Source organism: Marmota flaviventris, chromosome 13 (genome assembly GCF_047511675.1).
Source record: "Marmota flaviventris isolate mMarFla1 chromosome 13, mMarFla1.hap1, whole genome shotgun sequence".
Classification (NCBI taxonomy): Eukaryota; Metazoa; Chordata; class Mammalia; order Rodentia; family Sciuridae; genus Marmota; species Marmota flaviventris.
In genome coordinates, this window is record NC_092510.1 from 76,895,900 (window position 1) to 76,914,189 (window position 18,290).

General features: G+C 37.4%; 1 protein-coding gene across 1 annotated transcript; it reads left to right on the plus strand.

Annotated features, from left to right (window-relative positions):
* The first annotated feature begins 4,303 nt into the window (after window positions 1-4,303).
* Or13f1 (olfactory receptor family 13 subfamily F member 1) lies at window positions 4,304-5,266 on the plus strand. The gene has a single exon (XM_027942996.3). It carries the CDS (start codon window positions 4,304-4,306, stop codon window positions 5,264-5,266), a length of 963 nt encoding a protein of 320 aa, XP_027798797.3.
* The last annotated feature ends 13,024 nt before the right edge of the window (window positions 5,267-18,290 follow it).

Here is an 18,290-nt window from a genome sequence, read left to right on the forward strand (position 1 = left end):
GAACACATAAATCAGCTTAAGTCCTATTTACCAATAACAATTAGAAAAGATTTCTTTTAAAAAACTATTTGCATTAGAATTAAAAATGTAAGAGAAAATGAACAGAATATGTACAAGGTTTTTATACTGAAAGCTACAGGACAGTGTAGACAAAATTTAAAGAAGTTCTACAAAAATTAGAGGTAACTTGTTTATGGATTTTTTTTTCAGCAGCTGTTGCTGAAACAAACTATATATTCACCTCTTACATTATATACAACTTTCAATTTGAAGTAGAACACAGACTTAAACACAAATGTTTAATTTATAAAGCTTCTCGTAAAGCACTCAGAATATTTGTTTTACCTTGACGAAGACAAAGCTTTCTCAGACAAGTCTTCCAAAATGTCACCATCAAGAAAAGAAAAATTCACAATTCATAGTTTTTTAAACTAAAAACTTTTACTCTTTTTGTTTGATGCTAGCTCAGATTTTTAGTAGACATTCTTTATCATGCTGTAAAAATTCCCCTTAGGTTTTGAATTTATAAAATTCAAAATCAGATTTTGCTCCTGTGCATTGTGGATATGTAAATTTTTTACCTCTGTTCTGATAAAATTATATAAGTAATTGATGGATAGTCAAATATCACACTGGCATTCCCTTATGGGGTCTGGGCTCACTTGTTCACGATAAAATAATTTTTTGACATGATGGCATATGGCATATTAATTTGCTGATATTTTGCTGAAGATTGTTAAGTCTGTATGTATGAGGAATATTATTTCAAAATTTTCTTTTATCCTAATCTACTTATCAGGTTTGGCTGATAACAAGTATGTTGGTCTCATAAACAAGGTTTGCCCTCTTGGTATGGAAATCTTTCCTTTGTTGGCTGAATTTGTGTGTCTCTAAAAGCATAATATCATTTATTCATCATTTACATAATTCATTGGTAAATCAGTCCAGGTCTGATGTTTGCTCTGTGTAAGTTTTTAAGTATGATTTCTTTACTTGTCATAGATCTATTCAGATTTTCTGTTTCTTGTAAGTACTGCCTTGCAAGAAACAGCCATCAAGTCTAAGTTGTTGAGTTTATTGGAATAAGTTGTCAATGTTGTTCCCTATTCTCTTTTAAATACTTGTAGGAAGTACAGGAATATCCCTGTTTTATTTCTAAAACCTTTAGTTTGTGCTTTTACCTTTTTCTTGATCAGTCAGCTAGAGGTTTATTAATTTTATAATTCTGTTCAAACTTTCAACATTCAACTTTATTTGTCTATTGCATCTTGTTTTCTATTTCACTTATTTCTGTCCTTTATTATTTTTTCTACTTATTTTGAGTTACTTTGTTCTTTTGCTTTTCCAAACATGTTTTTAGTTGAAATCTTACACAATTTACTCAAAATCTTCTTACTGTAATCACTTAACACTGTTTTCTTCTTTCTAAACAGCACTTTGGCTTCATCTCAAAAATTTTGATATATTGCATTTTCATGTTCATTCAGTTCAAAATATATTTTAGTTTTACTTGTGATTTCTTCTTTGACACATTGTTTAGCTGGGAGTGTATTAATTAATTTACAAATATTTTGGAATTTTCTACTTTTGATGCTGATGTTGGTTTCGAATTTTGCAAAGAACATTCTCTATGTTTTCAAGGTTCTGAAGCTTACTGAGACCTTCTTTTATGAATCAGCATATACTATATCCCAGTGAATGTTCTATACTCACTTGGGAAAGCTTTTATAAACAGAAATTTTTCAATAGTATCTTATAAAGTTCAATTAAATCAATTCATTTGATAAGTATTTTTCAATCTTCTAAACCACACTAAGTTTCTGACTACTTACTCTACCAGTTACTGAAAGTAGAAGTTAGAATACCTAAATGTGACTTTATATATTCCTTTATATATACCTTTATATATAGTTGTGAATTAAGGCTATTTATTGCATAGATGTTTAATGTATTCTTGATGATTTCACCCTTTTATTATTTATTTCTAGGAATGCTCCACTCCTTGAAGTTAATTGACCTATTATTAATATGGTCATTCTACCTTGCTTTCATTTAGTCATTGTCATTTTACTTTTTTACCATTGATTTATCTATGTCTTCATTTAGAGAGTAATTTTGACAATAATATAAATATGGGTCTTCTTTTTCAAACTAGTCTCTTTCTCTTTGGTTTTGGTTTTTGGTTTATTTGTGCTAAATATTATTATTAATATGTTTGTTTATGTCTATCTTCTTACTACCTTTTTCTCTTCGTGCCTTCTACTTATATGTTGTTAGGAGCAGAATTAGTTTGATATAAGCTACTGGGCTATAGGATTTTGCAAATTACTAGAAGTCAGAAGTCTGAGAGTTTTCAGAAGATCTGAGCAGATGCGAGATAAGGAGAATAAAGAATCAAGAATTACTTCTAGTTTATTGAAGCAAGTAAAAAACAAAATAGATAAAAATCTAACACTCAAGTACTTACTATATATTTGTTGATCTACATAATTTATCTCTACTAACAAACTCCCAACAACCCTGATAGAGAAATATTGTCTATTACCCTTTTATGATTAAGCAGCATCTCAGTGAGGATTATCAGCTTGTGCTAAATGAAAAACATGAAATAGTGGACTGAAAGTGTTTGCCCCACTAAAGGCCATGTCTCCTGTGAACTGCACTGTTCTTGAGTTAAAGAAGTGAATCATATGCATAATCCCAGGGTCTTTCAGGTTATATCCCCATGGGAGTGAGTAAATAAAAGGGTCAAAGGATGCATTCTGATTGCAAATACCATATAATGATGAAGGGATTTGGGGTTGTGCTTTAAAAATCTTGGCAATAGTTCAAATCTACAGCTTTCTCTGAGAATGAGGACATATTTAATATGTGGCATAAATAATTCAATAATATTTGTGATTATAGTCTGCTACTTAAGAAGCAAGTTATCAGTCACAATTGTAAAGGGACAAAATTGACAGTTTGTTTTCCCCAAACCACTACACACTCTTAACCATCCATGCCTAATTTTGAGAACAAGCAACTTGTAAACAGGGATTATAAAACTCAGAGAGAGCCTTCGGTGGAAATCTGAAGGATCAAGATGCCTTAATATGACGAAGTTAACTTCCTAAAAGGAAAAACACTCATTAAAGCAGACGGAGTTGCATTTTCCATGAAGAACATCTGCTCTCATAAATCTTCCTGTTAAGCCATGAGGGGCAATAGAAATTAAGCTCTCAGTCCCCTGTTTTTTCCGGGTTTCCTATCTAGTACAACTTGATCTCGTTCATGTTATGAAACTCTTATTCAATCTAAGGGAGAAAAGACCAATATTATTCATTCTCCTTAATATTAACCAGCTTGACTGATTTTATAACACAATCAGGAGAGGAGTGAAGCCCCTTTTTCTCAGAGTGTTGACAAGAACATGTTTATTACTTGTTTGAATAACACTGTAATCAGACCACATAAACTACTGATTATAATTGGATCTATGGGACATTATCCCTGGAGTTTTGAAATACTTTACAAATGGAAGGGTAATTTTAATTTGCTGCATTAGTTAGAAACTTCTCAAAAGCAACAAATAGGTTAAATTGTCTTACAGTACCAATGGCTGGTCTTTTGAAGGATGTTTCTACAATGTAAAAGATATATCTACCATGTGTCTCCCACTGTGACATCATCTGTCACCTTTTTCCTGGATTTGAAGAGGAAAATCTGAGCTTGTGTCTAAATATCCAATATCTTCAGTGAATTTTTGTCTGTGGAGATCTATTATCTTTTTTTAATCACTGAATCTTCTAAATCATTCTTCACATACCTCTAGGAGTGGCAGAAGAATGTGAACTTGGAAAACAGAACTTTTTCTAAGTAAGAAGACTGTTACCAAACTAGAGGAAGAAAATCATTTCAATGATTCGAAGGTAAATAGATGAAATAGCTATAGATCAGTTACAAATGCGGTTTTGGAAAAAGAAAGTAAACAAAAGATTGATTCTTCTTCTCTTGTGTTTAGTAAATTAACCCTCCTCCCACTCTGTCTTGATATTACCAAAAACAAACAAACAAAAAATGTTTTGCAGCAAAAGTAACAATCTGGGTTTGGGTCTGTGGTTTTCCTGATTAATTATAATAATGACAGATCATTCTAACATGTATTACAGTACTGTCACCAACATAGAGAAGCATTTAAGCAAGATCACAGATTCATATAAAGGAAAAAATGCCAGAAAATGTGAAGAGGGAATCCTTCACTCTCTATATAATATTTGATGTTTACCTATCTGTGCATCTATAAATGAACATAACATAAAAAATGTTCCAGGAAAATTGGACATCTGTAACAGATTTTTTCTTCCTGGGATTTTCCCATTACCCCAAAGTTGAGGTTATCATATTCATGCTGTGTCTGCTGATGTACCTGAGCACTGTGCTGGGCAACATAATTTTGATCTCTATCACTATCCTGGATTCCCACCTGCACACCCCCATGTACTTCTTCCTCAGCAACCTCTCCTTTCTGGACATCTGGTATACCTCTTCTGCTCTTACCCCAATGCTTGCAAACTTTATTTCAGGGAAAAACACTATCTCCTTCTTAGGATGTGCCTCTCAGATGTACTTCTCTCTTGCCATGGGCTCCACTGAATGTGTACTCCTCTCCATGATGGCCTATGACCGATATGTGGCCATTTGCAACCCCCTGAGATGCCCTCTCATCATGAACAAGAGGGTCTGTGTGCAGATTGCAGCTGGCTCCTGGGTGACAGGCTGCCTCGCTGCCCTGGTAGAAACAGTGCCTGTGTTGCAGCTGTCTCTCTGTGGTAACAACATCATCAATCATTTCACTTGTGAAATTCTGGCTATCTTGAAACTGGCTTGTGTAAACACTTCCGTGGTACAATTAATTATGCTGGCAATAAGTGTGTTCCTTCTTCCCATGCCAATGCTGCTGATTTGTATCTCTTATGCATTTATTCTCTCCAACATCCTGAGAATCAGCTCAGTGGATGGCCGAAGCAAAGCCTTTTCAACTTGTGCAGCCCACCTGACTGTGGTGATTCTGTTCTATGGGACAGCTCTCTCCATGTACCTGAAGCCATCAGCTGTAAATTCACAGGAAATAGATAAATTTATGGCTTTGGTATATGCAGGATTAACTCCCATGTTGAATCCTATTATCTATAGTCTACGGAACAAAGAAGTAAAAGTGGCTGTGAAGAAATTGCTAATTAGAAATACTTTCAGGAATGTCTTCATTTCCACCCTCAAATATTAGAAAGAGTGCATTTGTTTTCTTTTTTTTTTTTTTTAATTTTTTATTGTTGGCTGTTCAAAACATTACATAGTTCTTGATATATCATATTTCACAATTTGATTCAAGTGGGTTATGAGCTCCCATTTTTACCCCATATACAGATTGCAGAATCACATCAGTTACACATCCATTGATTTACATATTGCCATACTAGTGTCTGTTGTATTCTGCTGTCTTTCCTATCCTCTACTATCCCCCCTCCCCTCCCCTCCCCTCCCCTCCCCTCTTCTCTCTCTGCCCCCTTTAGTGACATTCGTTTGTCCCCCTTGTATTATTTTTCCCCTTCCCCTCACTTCCTCTTGTATGTACTTTTGTATAACTCTGAGGGTCTCCTTCCATTTCCATGCATTTTCCCTTCTCTCTCCCTTTCCCTCCCACCTCTCATCCCTGTTTAATGTTAATCTTCTTCTCATGCTCTTCGACCCTACTCTGTTCTTAGTTACTCTCCTTATATCAAAGAAGACATTTGACATTTGTTTTTTAGGGATTGGCTAGCTTCACTTAGCATAATCTGCTCTAATGCCATCCATTTCCCTCTAAATTCTATGATTTTGTCATTTTTTAATGCAGAGTAATACTCCATTGTGTATAAATGCCACATTTTTTTTATCCATTCATCCATTGAAGGGCATCTAGGTTGGTTCCACAGTCTAGCTATTGTGAATTGTGCTGCTATGAACATCGATGTAGCAGTGTCCCTGTAGCATGCTTTTTTAGGTCTTTAGGGAATAGACCGAGAAGGGGAATAGCTGGGTCAAATGGTGGCTCCATTCCCAGCTTTCCAAGAAATCTCCATACTGCTTTCCAAATTGGCTGCACCAATTTGCAGTCCCACCAGCAATGTACAAGTGTACCCTTTTCCCCACATCCTCGCCAGCACTTGTTGTTGTTTGACTTCATAATGGCTGCCAATCTAACTGGAGTGAGATGGTATCTTAGGGTGGTTTTGATTTGCATTTCTCTGACTGCTAGAGATGGTGAGCATTTTTTCATGTACTTGTTGATTGACTGTATGTCCTCCTCTGAGAAGTGTCTGTTCAGGTCCTTGGCCCATTTGTTGATTGGGTTGTTTGTTCTCTTATTGTCTAATTTTTTGAGCTCTTTGTATACTCTGGATATTAGGGCTCTATCTGAAGTGTGAGGAGTAAAGATTTGTTCCCAGGATGTAGGCTCTCTATTTACCTCTCTTATTGTATCTTTTGCTGAGAAAAAACTTTTTAGTTTGAGTAAGTCCCATTTGTTGATTCTAGTTATTAACTTTTGTGCTATGGGTGTCCTATTGAGGAATTTGGAGCCCGACCCCACCGACTGTAGACCGTAGCCAACTTTTTCTTCTATCAGACGGCGCGTCTCTGATTTGATATCAAGCTCCTTGATCCATTTTGAATTCACTTTTGTGCATGGCGAGAGAAAGGGATTCAGTTTCATTTTGTTGCATATGGATTTCCAGTTTTCCCAGCACCATTTGTTGAAGATGCTATCCTTCCTCCATTGCATGCTTTTAGACCCTTTATCAAATATAAGATAGTTGTAGTTTTGTGGATTGGTTTCTGTGTCCTCTATTCTGTACCATTGGTCCACCCGCCTGTTTTGGTACCAGTACCATGCTATTTTTGTTACTATTGCTCTGTAATATAGTTTGAAGTCTGGTATCGCTATACCGCCTGATTCACACTTCCTGCTTAGCATTGTTTTTGCTATTCTGGGTCTTTTATTTTTCCATATGAATTTCATGATTGCTTTCTCTATTTCTACAAGAAATGCCGTTGGGATTTTGATTGGCATTGCATTAAACCTATAGAGAACTTTTGGTAATATCGCCATTTTGATGATGTTAGTTCTGCCTATCCATGAACAGGGTATATTTTTCCATCTTCTAAGATCTTCTTCTATTTCTCTCTTTAGGGTTCTGTAGTTTTCATTGTATAAGTCTTTCACCTCTTTTGTTAGGTTGATTCCCAAGTATTTTATTTTTTTTGAAGATATTGTGAATGGAGTGGTTGTCCTCATTTCCATTTCAGAGGATTTGTCACTGATATACAGGAATGCCTTTGATTTATGCGTGTTGATTTTATATCCTGCCACTTTGCTGAATTCATTTATTAGCTCTAATAGTTTCTTTGTAGACCCTTTTGGGTCTGCTAGGTATAGAATCATGTCATCTGCAAATAGTGATAATTTAAGTTCTTCTTTTCCTATTTTGATGCCTTTAATTTCTTTCGTCTGTCTAATTGCTCTGGCCAGTGTTTCGAGAACTATGTTGAACAGAAGTGGTGAGAGAGGGCATCCCTGTCTTGTTCCAGATTTTAGAGGGAATGCCTTCAATTTTTCTCCATTCAGAATGATGCTAGCCTGAGGCTTAGCATAGATTGCTTTTACAATATTGAGGTATGTTCCTGTTATCCCTAGTTTTTCTAGAGTTTTGAACATAAAGGGATGCTGTACTTTGTCGAATGCTTTTTCCGCATCTATCGAGATGATCATATGGTTCTTATTTTTAAGTCTATTGATGTGGTGAATAACATTTATTGATTTCCTTATATTGAACCAGCCTTGCATCCCAGGGATGAATCCTACTTGATCATGGTGCACAATTTTTTTGATGTGCCTTTGTATCCGAGTGGCCAGAATTTTATTGAGGATTTTTGCATCTAGGTTCATTAGAGATATTGGTCTGTAGTTTTCTTTCTTTGAAGTGTCTTTGTCTGGTTTAGGTATCAGGGTGATGTTGGCCTCGTAGAATGAATTTGGAAGTTCTCCCTCTTTTTCTATTTCCCGAAGTAGCTTGAAAAGTATTGGTATTAGTTCCTCTTTAAAGGTTTTGTAAAACTCTGCTGTATACCCATCCGGTCCTGGGCTTTTCTTAGTTGGTAGTCTTTTGATGGTTTCTTCTATTTCCTCAATTGATATTGGTCTGTTTAGGTTGTCTATATCCTCCTGACTCAATCTGGGCAGATCATATGACTTAAGAAATTTATCTATGCCTTCACTATCTTCTAATTTTTTGGAGTATAAGGATTCAAAATAATTTTTGATTATCTTCTGTATTTCTGAAGTGTCTGTTGTGATATTGCCTCTTTCATCCCGTATGTTAGTGATTTGAGTTCTCTCTCTTCTTCTCTTCGCTAGCATGGCTAAGGGTCTGTCGATTTTGTTTATTTTTTCAAAGAACCAACTTTTAGTTTTGTCAATTTTTTCAATTGTTTCTTTTGTTTCGATTTCATTGATTTCAGCTCTGATTTTAATTATTTCTTGCCTTCTACTTCTTTTGCTGTTGTTTTGCTCTTCTTTTTCTAGGATTTTGAGATGAAGTATGAGATCATTTATTTGTTGGTTTTTTCTTTTTTTAAGGAATGAACTCCAAGCAATGAATTTTCCTCTTAGAACTGCTTTCAATGTGTCCCATAGATTCCGATATGTTGTGTCTGTGTTTTCATTAATCTCTACGAATTTTTTAATTTCCTCCTTGATGTCTTCTATAACCCATTGATCATTCAGTAACCTATTGTTCATTCTCCAAGTGATATATTCTTTTTCCTTCCTTCTTTTATCATTGATTTTCAGTTCCATTCCATTATGATCAGATAGGATGCATGGTATTATCTCTACTCCTTTGTATTGTCTAAGAGTTTCCCTGTGACATAATATATGATCTATTTTTGAGAAGGATCCATGTGCTGCTGAGAAAAAAGTGTAACTGTTTGATGTTGGGTGGTATATTCTATATATGTCAATTAAGTCTAGGTTATTAATTGTGTTATTGAGTTCTATAGTTTCCTTATTCAACTTTTGTTTGGAAGATCTGTCCAGTGGCGAGAGAGGTGTGTTGAAGTCTCCCATGATTATTGTATGGTGGTCTATTAGACTCTTGAACTTGAGAAGAGTTTGTTTGATGAACATAGCTGCACCATTGTTTGGGGCATATATATTTATGATTGTTATGTCTTGTTGGTGTATGGTTCCCTTAAGCAGTATGTAGTGTCCCTCTTTATCCCTTTTGATTAACTTTGGCTTGAAATCTATTTTATTTGATATGAGTATGGACAGTCCTGCTTGTTTCCGAAGTCCATATGAGTGATATGATTTTTCCCAACCTTTCACCTTCAGCCTATGTATGTCTTTTCCTATCAAATGCGTCTCCTGTAGGCAGCATATTGTTGGGTCTTGTTTTGTGATCCATTCTACTAGCCTGTGTCTCTTGATTGGTGAGTTTAAGCCATTAACATTTAGGGTTATTATTGAGATATGGGTTGTTCTTCCAGCCATATTTGTTTATTTATGTTACTAAACATGGTTTGTTTTCCACTTTGATTATTTTCCCCCCTTTAGTGTCCTACCTCCCACTGTTGGTTTTCATTGTTATTTTCCATTTCCTCTTCCTGTAATGTTTTGCCAAGGATGTTTTGAAGAGATGGTTTTCTAGCTGCAAATTCTTTTAACTTTTGTTTATCGTGGAAGGTTTTAATTTCATCTTCCATCCTGAAGCTTAATTTCGCTGGAAACACAATTCTTGGTTGGAACCCATTTTCTTTCAGTGTTTGAAATATGTTATTCCAGGATCTTCTAGCTTTCAGAGTCTGTGTTGAAAGATCAGCTGTTATCCTGATTGGCTTACCCCTAAATGTGATCTGCTTCCTTTCTCTTGTAGCTTTTAAAATTCTCTCCTTATTCTGTATGTTGGGCATCTTCATTATAATGTGTCTAGGTGTGGGTCTCTTATGATTTTGCACATTCGGCGTCCTGTAGGCTTCTAGGATTTGGGGTTCTGTCTCATTCTTCAAGTCTGGGAAGTTTTCTCGAATTATTTCATTGAATAGATTGCTCATTCCTTTGGTTTGAAACTCTGTTCCTTCCTGTATCCCAATGACTCTTAAATTTGGTCTCTTGATGTTATCCCATATTTCTTGGATGTTCTGCTCATGGTTTCTTAACAGTCTTGCTGAGCTGTCTATGTTCTTTTCAAGTTGAAATACTTTATCTTCATTGTCTGATGTTCTGTCTTCTAAGTGTTCTACTCTGCTGGTAGTATTCTCAATTGAGTTTTTAAGTTGGCTTATTGCTTCCTGCATTTCTAGGATTTCTGTTTGTTTGTTTTTTATAACCTCTATTTCCCTGTATAGTTGATCTTTTGCTTCTTGGATTTGTTTATGTAATTCATTGTTGAAGTGATCTTTCATTGTCTGATTTTGCTGTCTGATGTCTTCCTTGAGACTCCAGATCATCTGAAGCATGTATATCCTGAATTCTTTATCTGACATTCCATCAGCTGCAGCTATTACCTCTTCTAAAGTTGAGTTGACCTGCAATGCTTGTGGTCCTTTCTTTCCTTGTCTCTTCATACTGTTCGCGTTCCTTTCTTCTTGGTGAAACTGTTGTGCTATTGAATTTTCCCCCTATATATTTATATTGGTCTTGTATAGTTGCAAAGTCTCCCTCGCAGGCGCGGGCGGCGGCTCTGCCCCTCCGCCAATTGGGGCAATGTGCCTACCACGCCGGCAGGCCGCTGGGCCTGCTCTGCCAGTCGGTAGCAGGTCCGCCGTCCTTGCAGGCGCGGGCGGCGGCTCTGTCCCTCTGCGGGCCGCTAGGCTTGTTCTGTCGGTGGTCGCAGTTCTGCCTACTTTGCAGGCGCAGGCAGCGGCACTGCCCCTCTGCAGGCCTCTGGGGCTGTACTGCCAGTGGGTCGCAGGTCCGCCTACTTTGCAGGCGTGGGGGGGGGGGCGGCTCTACCCTTCCTCAGGCCACTGGGCCTGTTCTGTCTCTCGGTTGCAGGTCTGACCTGTTCTGATGGTGGTCTCAGTTCCGACTACCTTGCAGGCGCGGGGGGGAGGGGGCGGCTCTGCCTCTCAGCAGGCCGCTGCTCCTCTTCTGCCGGTGGGTCGCAGGCCCGCCTACCTTGCAGGAGTGATTGGAAGCTCTGTCCCGCCGCGGGCCACTGGGCCTTTTCTGTCAGTGGTCACCCTTCCCCTACCTGGCAGGCGAGGGGGGTGGGGGGCGGCTCTGCCCCTCAGCAGGCCGCTGGGCCTGCTCTGTGTTTGGTCCCAGTTCCCTCTACTATGCCGGCGCAGGGGGAGGGGGCGGCTCAGCCTCTCAGCAGGCGGCTGCTCCTCTTCTGCCGGTGGGTCGCAGGCCCGCCTACCTTGCAGGAGTGATTGGAAGCTCTGTCCCGCCGCGGGCCACTGGGCCTTTTCTGTCGGTGGTCACCCTTCCCCTACCTGGCAGGCGAGGGGGGTGGGGGTCGGCTCTGCCCCTCAGCAGGCCGCTGGGCCTGCTCTGTGTTTGGTCCCAGTTCCCTCTACTATGCCGGCGCAGGGGGAGGGGGCGGCTCAGCCTCTCAGCAGGCGACTGCTCCTCTTCTGCCGGTGGGTCGCAGGCCCGCCTACCTTGCAGGAGTGATTGGAAGCTCTGTCCCGCCGCGGGCCACTGGGCCTTTTCTGTCGGTGGTCACCCTTCCCCTACCTGGCAGGCGAGGGGGGTGGGGGTCGGCTCTGCCCCTCAGCAGGCCGCTGGGCCTGCTCTGTGTTTGGTCCCAGTTCCCTCTACTATGCCGGCGCAGGGGGAGGGGGCGGCTCAGCCTCTCAGCAGGCGACTGCTCCTCTTCTGCCGGTGGGTCGCAGGCCCGCCTACCTTGCAGGAGTGATTGGAAGCTCTGTCCCGCCGCGGGCCACTGGGCCTTTTCTGTCGGTGGTCACCCTTCCCCTACCTGGCAGGCGAGGGGGGTGGGGGGCGGCTCTGCCCCTCAGCAGGCCGCTGGGCCTGCTCTGTGTTTGGTCCCAGTTCCCTCTACTATGCCGGCGCAGGGGGAGAGGACGGCCGTGCATTTGTTTTCAATAGGATCTCACCATTATATCCTCTCTCCTGATTTGCCTTGTAAACTTTTTGTACAAATGAATCATTTACACAGAATTAATTATATTTCCAGGATAGTAGCATTTATTGAATATCAATGTAATATTAGACAATTGACTATTGTTTCATATTTTACTTATTATGTAATCTCAGAAGCCAGCTGTGGCATGTCCAGGAAAATAACTCATATAACAAAAATGTAAAATTTAGAACTTGGTAATTTTTGAAATAATTTTTTTCTTAATAATTTGCAATTGTCTTAAGAAAAATTAGATATTTTAAATTAAGTAAATATATGCATATATATCATAAACCACAACATCATCAATTTTCAGCTCTTTATAGTTTCTAAAATATTAAAATCGGAAATATATATGATGTTATATATGATGAAGTATGATTTTGTTTACTTGGGATGTGTATGTGGGGATGAGTAATTAGTGAATGTGCAACAATCTCATAACAAAACTGTGCACAATAATAATCCTAAGGGTGAAGTACAGTAAGGTGACAATCAGGGCATCTTTAAGTACTATATAGGTCTAGGGTCAGAGTACTCTCATATTGTACTTGCATGTCTTAGTGAATTAATCCACACACTATCCCACAATGTTATTATTTTTATTTTAGCATGCTGAATATTTGACCAATGAAAGTTAAGGACAAAAAGAGCTCTATCCTGTAGTGATTACACTGCAAAAAATGATTTATTTATGTAGACATGTATTATAGAAAAATATTCATGACTGTCCTTAATATATGTGAACAAAATTATATTAATTACACTTTCACCATAATACAAATTGATATGCTTTTCCTTGTATCTACACTCTCCCTGGAGCTGGGGGAAATGGAGGCCAATGTGTGTAGAATATATCTTCTTTATCAGGGAAGGTTCCTTGGAGTTATGTGGATGATGGCTTTTTCCGATATAAAAGGTATTTCATCTCTCTGAGTCTTAGGTTTAAGAAAGGCAATAATTAAAGGCAATTATCACACAACGTCCAAGTCTGAGCAAGGCAGAACTTGCTGATTAGAAATCCTTTTAGGAATGTCTTCATGATGGGTGAAGAAAGAATTTGAGTAGGAACTCTGCTGGTGATCTTAATTGAAGTGCCCTTAGCACAATGAGAAAACTTGTCTTTCTCAGATATCAAATGCTCAGTTCGAGTCTCTCCAAAAGTATGGACTAGAAAATTTTATTATGAATAAAAGGCAACACAGCTATTTTTATTTTCATCCTTAAATACCTCCCTATCCAGAACAGTGACAACATGTGATAATTTTATTTGGTTGAAGAAGAGAAAGGAATGTTAAAACCTATTACTCATCCAATCTTCACACCAATTCACAAATACACTAATTTTACTTAATCCAAGTAGTTGGCATACACAAATTTATAATATTTATTTATATCGATAAAAAGAAAACTTGTATCAAAAGTACTGACGTGAAAATTTTAGGTCTCATCTGCTCCACCAGACATTTTTTTTTCTGATGTTTTTATTTGTATTGTTAACTAACGTAGATAAGTAAGGAATTGCCTGTAGGGCAGTATAAGAAACTGTCCAGAAGCAAAATCCAATATTTTGATTGGATCCCCACAAGCCTAGAGAGTGTCCTCAGATTTCAGATGCTTCTGCAAGAATCATCATGTCCAAACAACCAAAGCCAAGATGGAGTTAATTTCTGTGTGGTCCAGATATTTTTTGTTGCTCATCCCCAATATGGAACTGTGAATGTAATCCTGCATTGGGTTTTGATTGCATCACTATTTCACATCTCAGGATGATAAGCCTCTACTGTAACAAATACTCTATATTAGGAGAAGAAACAGTTTCTAGATGCAACACACATGATTGCATCACATTCATTTCTGCTTCTCTCAGGTAACATCAAGTTCATATGTTGTCTGCAATATTTATATATTCTGTGTCCTTGGCTATTTCACTCACACCAGTGATTGTCCTCAATGGACAAAGTTACTTTGACCCCTCATTGCATGTAAGCTCTCAGAGAACAACATTGCTTCCAAAGCTTAAGAAGTCTCTCACTGTGACCCACCTCTGTGAAGCACCTTCAAATATTTTCTTGTGAGCTCAGAACAAATGCTTACCTCCTTTTGTAATCACACAGGAAATAGGAACTCACCCACATACTCGATTCATGAAAGTGTAATTAATGTTTATTACTAAGTATTTCTGGTTTTATTTTTCTTTGTTCAAGTTAACAATGTTTTATTTGATTTTTGATGTGATACTTTTTGTTGCTTTGGTAATTTCCCATAAACCCACTAATAATCTGTGATACTTTGTTTTAATCTACCTTAAAAATTTCCCAAACCATCCAGAAAATAAAGATTATTTAAAATGCTTGTTAAAGATATTATACCCAGGCTCAACCTAGATTCATCAGATCTGAATTTCCAGGGGAGCGATCTACTAATCTGTATATTTTATAAGATCCAGTAATTTTTATATGAGAATTTTAGAAAATTCTGACAGTGAGCATTAAGCGGGAAATACTGAACCATGTTACTTAATGTTTCACTTAATGTAAGTGGGAAAATATGCATCAAGGAGATGAGAATATCACATACCAGAACTAATAAGAATTTAAGAAAAAATGTGTTGTCCACCAGAACATTGTTACAAAGCACAAGGGAAAATGAGAATTCAATGATATGACATTTTGAGTATACACTTGCTACTATTCAAAGAACTGTTCAAATGCAAGACTTCCTCTGCTTTGTTTAAGAAAACAATCTTTGTATAGAAAAATAGGTAAAAATCAAGTTTGCCGTTTTTAACTTGACAAATGAATTCTACATACAATTAGAGGAGGAAATTTAAAAAAAAAATGTTCTTTAGTTGTTGATGGACCTTTGTTTTATTCATTTATTTATATGTGGTGCTGAGAATCGAACCCAGTGCCTCACACATACTAGGCAAGCACTCTACCACTGAGCCATAACCCCACCCCCATAGAAGGGAAAATATTTTAAAAGCTACTTAAATATTTTTAGGAATATAATATAATAATAATAATATAATATTTCTATCAATAAAAACAATCACTGCAGAGTGATCCTAGAAACTATTAGAAAAATGGTATGTAAGAGTTTAATCTGATATCCATAGCTCTGTTCATTAAAGTGTGAATCCTGTTGATATATAATGGTTTTGTTGTGTGTTCAGAAAGAATCATTTGCATATTATATTGATGCCATATTATGGGGGGATAAGTATAGAACCAGGAAGACTTTGAAAACCCACTGTAGTAATTCTGAAAGAAAAAAGTTAGCTAAAACAAGAGTGATATTTATGAAAATGGTGAGAAATATTCATAGTTTGGCTATGCTGAGAAGGCAGAGGATTGATAAAGGATTGAAAATGGGTATAAGAGAGAGACATCAAGGATGATCTCAAGGGGTTTTGCCTAAAAAGTGGGAAGGATGGAGTTATCACTCACTAAAAGAAGCAAGACTTCAGGTGAGGTGGATATGTAGGAAATTATCATGTATTTAAGGGTATCATGTGTTTATTAAGTTCAAATTCTGTATTAAATACAATAACTATGTACATGAATAAGCAAGTCTTGTGTTTAGAGAAGCCAGGACTAGGGATATAAATTGGGAGATTTCATCATACAAATGGTACTTAAATGCAAGAAACTGGATGAGATGAACAGATTGGTGAGTCTTAGTAATAAAGAGAAGATTCAGCTTTCATTCATTATGGCAGATTCTCATATGTCACCATGCAGGGATGTCATAAAAGTGCAGTGTTATGGTTTGCTTATGAGGTGTCCCCCAAAAGCTTCTGTGAGAGACAATGCAAGAATGATCAGAGGTGACTGAGTTATGAGAGCTGTAACCTAATAAGTGGACTTATCCACTGATATGGGTTAACTGGTTGGTATCTGTAGGCAGGTAGAATGTGGCTGGAGGAAGCAAGTCAGTTACTGAAGGTATGACTTTGGGGTTTATAATTTATCGCTGGTCTCTCTCTACTTCCTGGTTTCCATGCCCTGAGCTGCTCCCTTCCATCACACTCTTCTGCCATAATGGTCTTCCTCATCTTGGGCCTAAAACTTTGGAGTCAGGCAACCATGGACTGAACCTCTGATAAACGTACACCAAAATAAACATTTTCTCCTCTACATTGTTTTTGTCAGGTATTTTGGTCACAGCAATACAAAGCTGACTGAAACATATGGCCTCTCTGTTCTTTATCTCTAAATACAGAATCTGGCATGTTGCCATCACTAATGCTGATATGAACACACTCCTATATGTGACTGAATTTTCTTTTTGATTCTATCTTAGAATAGATTTTAGGAGTATGTTTACATCATCAAAGGCAATGAAAAATTCTATAGTTCTCAGTACAAAAATTTTATGACTCTCAATATGTAACCCCAAATTGCTTTCTACAGTGATTGTACCAGTTTACTTTACAGGCCACATCTCTATTAAAACAGATAATATAATTAAAAGAACTTGCAGCATTAATTCAACCTAAATCACTTTGTCTAAAGCTAATTTCCTCACAACATACCTATAACTGCAACTATTTTGTTTATTTGCTTCAATTCTTCCACTCAGTGTGTCCCTTCACCTTTCCTATTAAATTAGTGGGTATTCAGATACAGTGGGGAACTGAAGAAGAATTGGGCCCACTTCCACAACTTGGAAATATTTATATACTAGGAAATAAAATGATAGCTGGACTGTAGTGAATCAAAAATCTGAACTTAGAAGCCACCCTTTGGGCCAGGCACAGCAGCACACGCCTGTAAATGTAGTGTAATCTGGGATTATAGATGGGATTACTCAGATGGGAGGCTGAGGCAGGAGGATCATGAGTTCAAAGCCAGCCTCATAAAAAGTGAGACCCTGTCTCTATTAGAAAATACAAAATAATGCTGGGGATGTGGCTCATGGTCAAGTGCTCCTGAATTCAATCCCTGGTACCTCCTCAAAAAAGAAGTCACCCTTCAGCTTCCTCCCAGAGCTGTATATTAGCATTAGTGTGGAATATGTCAGCAGTAATATTTTGAAAGGCTGAGTCATAAAGGTAGATTAATTCTGGTTAAAGATGAGGATTGACCATGAAAGTCAGTTCTTACTATGAAGTAAAGAGAAAGATCATTAGGGATAGCAAGTTTAAATCTAGAAATCAGATGATAATAAAGCAAGAATATCCCTCCAAATCCAAACCTCATGTCTCTGAGCATTCATAGCTTGGGTATATCAACTACTATAGCCAGAAGGAATTGTTAATGTATAATATACAGACAACTATCTCCTTTAGTTCTTTTTTTTTTACAGTTAATCTTTTTATTGTCAATCTTAAATTCCAGGGCCTTGTTGCTTCATCACCTTTTAAGAAAACCCAAAAGTCAGTTTTGATAAGAAAATCTCCCTGTATCATATTCCATAGTTAAAGTACTGTCTGTAGTCTATGCTTTAATTGGAGAACATTACAGATACAAATAAAATGAAAAAAAAGGAGAAAAAGAATTATTTGTGCACTATTTTAATTTTGTTTTGCCAGGGACTGTGTTTGATAATCATACCTATTACTTCACTGAAGACTATCAGTAAATCTGAAAAGTAGGTATTAATATTCTCAATTTTTAGAGAAGAAGCAAAGTTCATAGATGAAGCAAATGGTCAATTCATACAACGTATAAACAGTGAATCTAGGGTCCAAACCAGGTATATTTGATTCAAAAATACCTTTTTTTCTACAATTACCTTTTTTCAGTTCAGGAGTACCACACTCAAAATTTAATTGTCTTATGCCTAAAAGAAGAATCTTGCAAGTTAGGGAAAAATTTTATTATAACGTTCTAAGTTCCTACTCCTTCATTCTCTAATCATGTAAACAGAATGCAGAAGATTTTATAGGAGAAAGTAATCATTTGAAGAATTGAACCTAGGAGGCTTTGTGGCAATGATTAGACTTGTGTTGAATCTGGAAGGTAAAATAAAAATTCTATGAGCATGGGACAAGGGGACAGAAAGAAATTAAGTCATAAGTTTTGTGTTTAGGATAAGAATGGATTACTCAGGTTCCACTCAGAGAGAGAGCTGGGGGAAAAACAGCAGATGTTGATTGGAGTCAAGGGCACT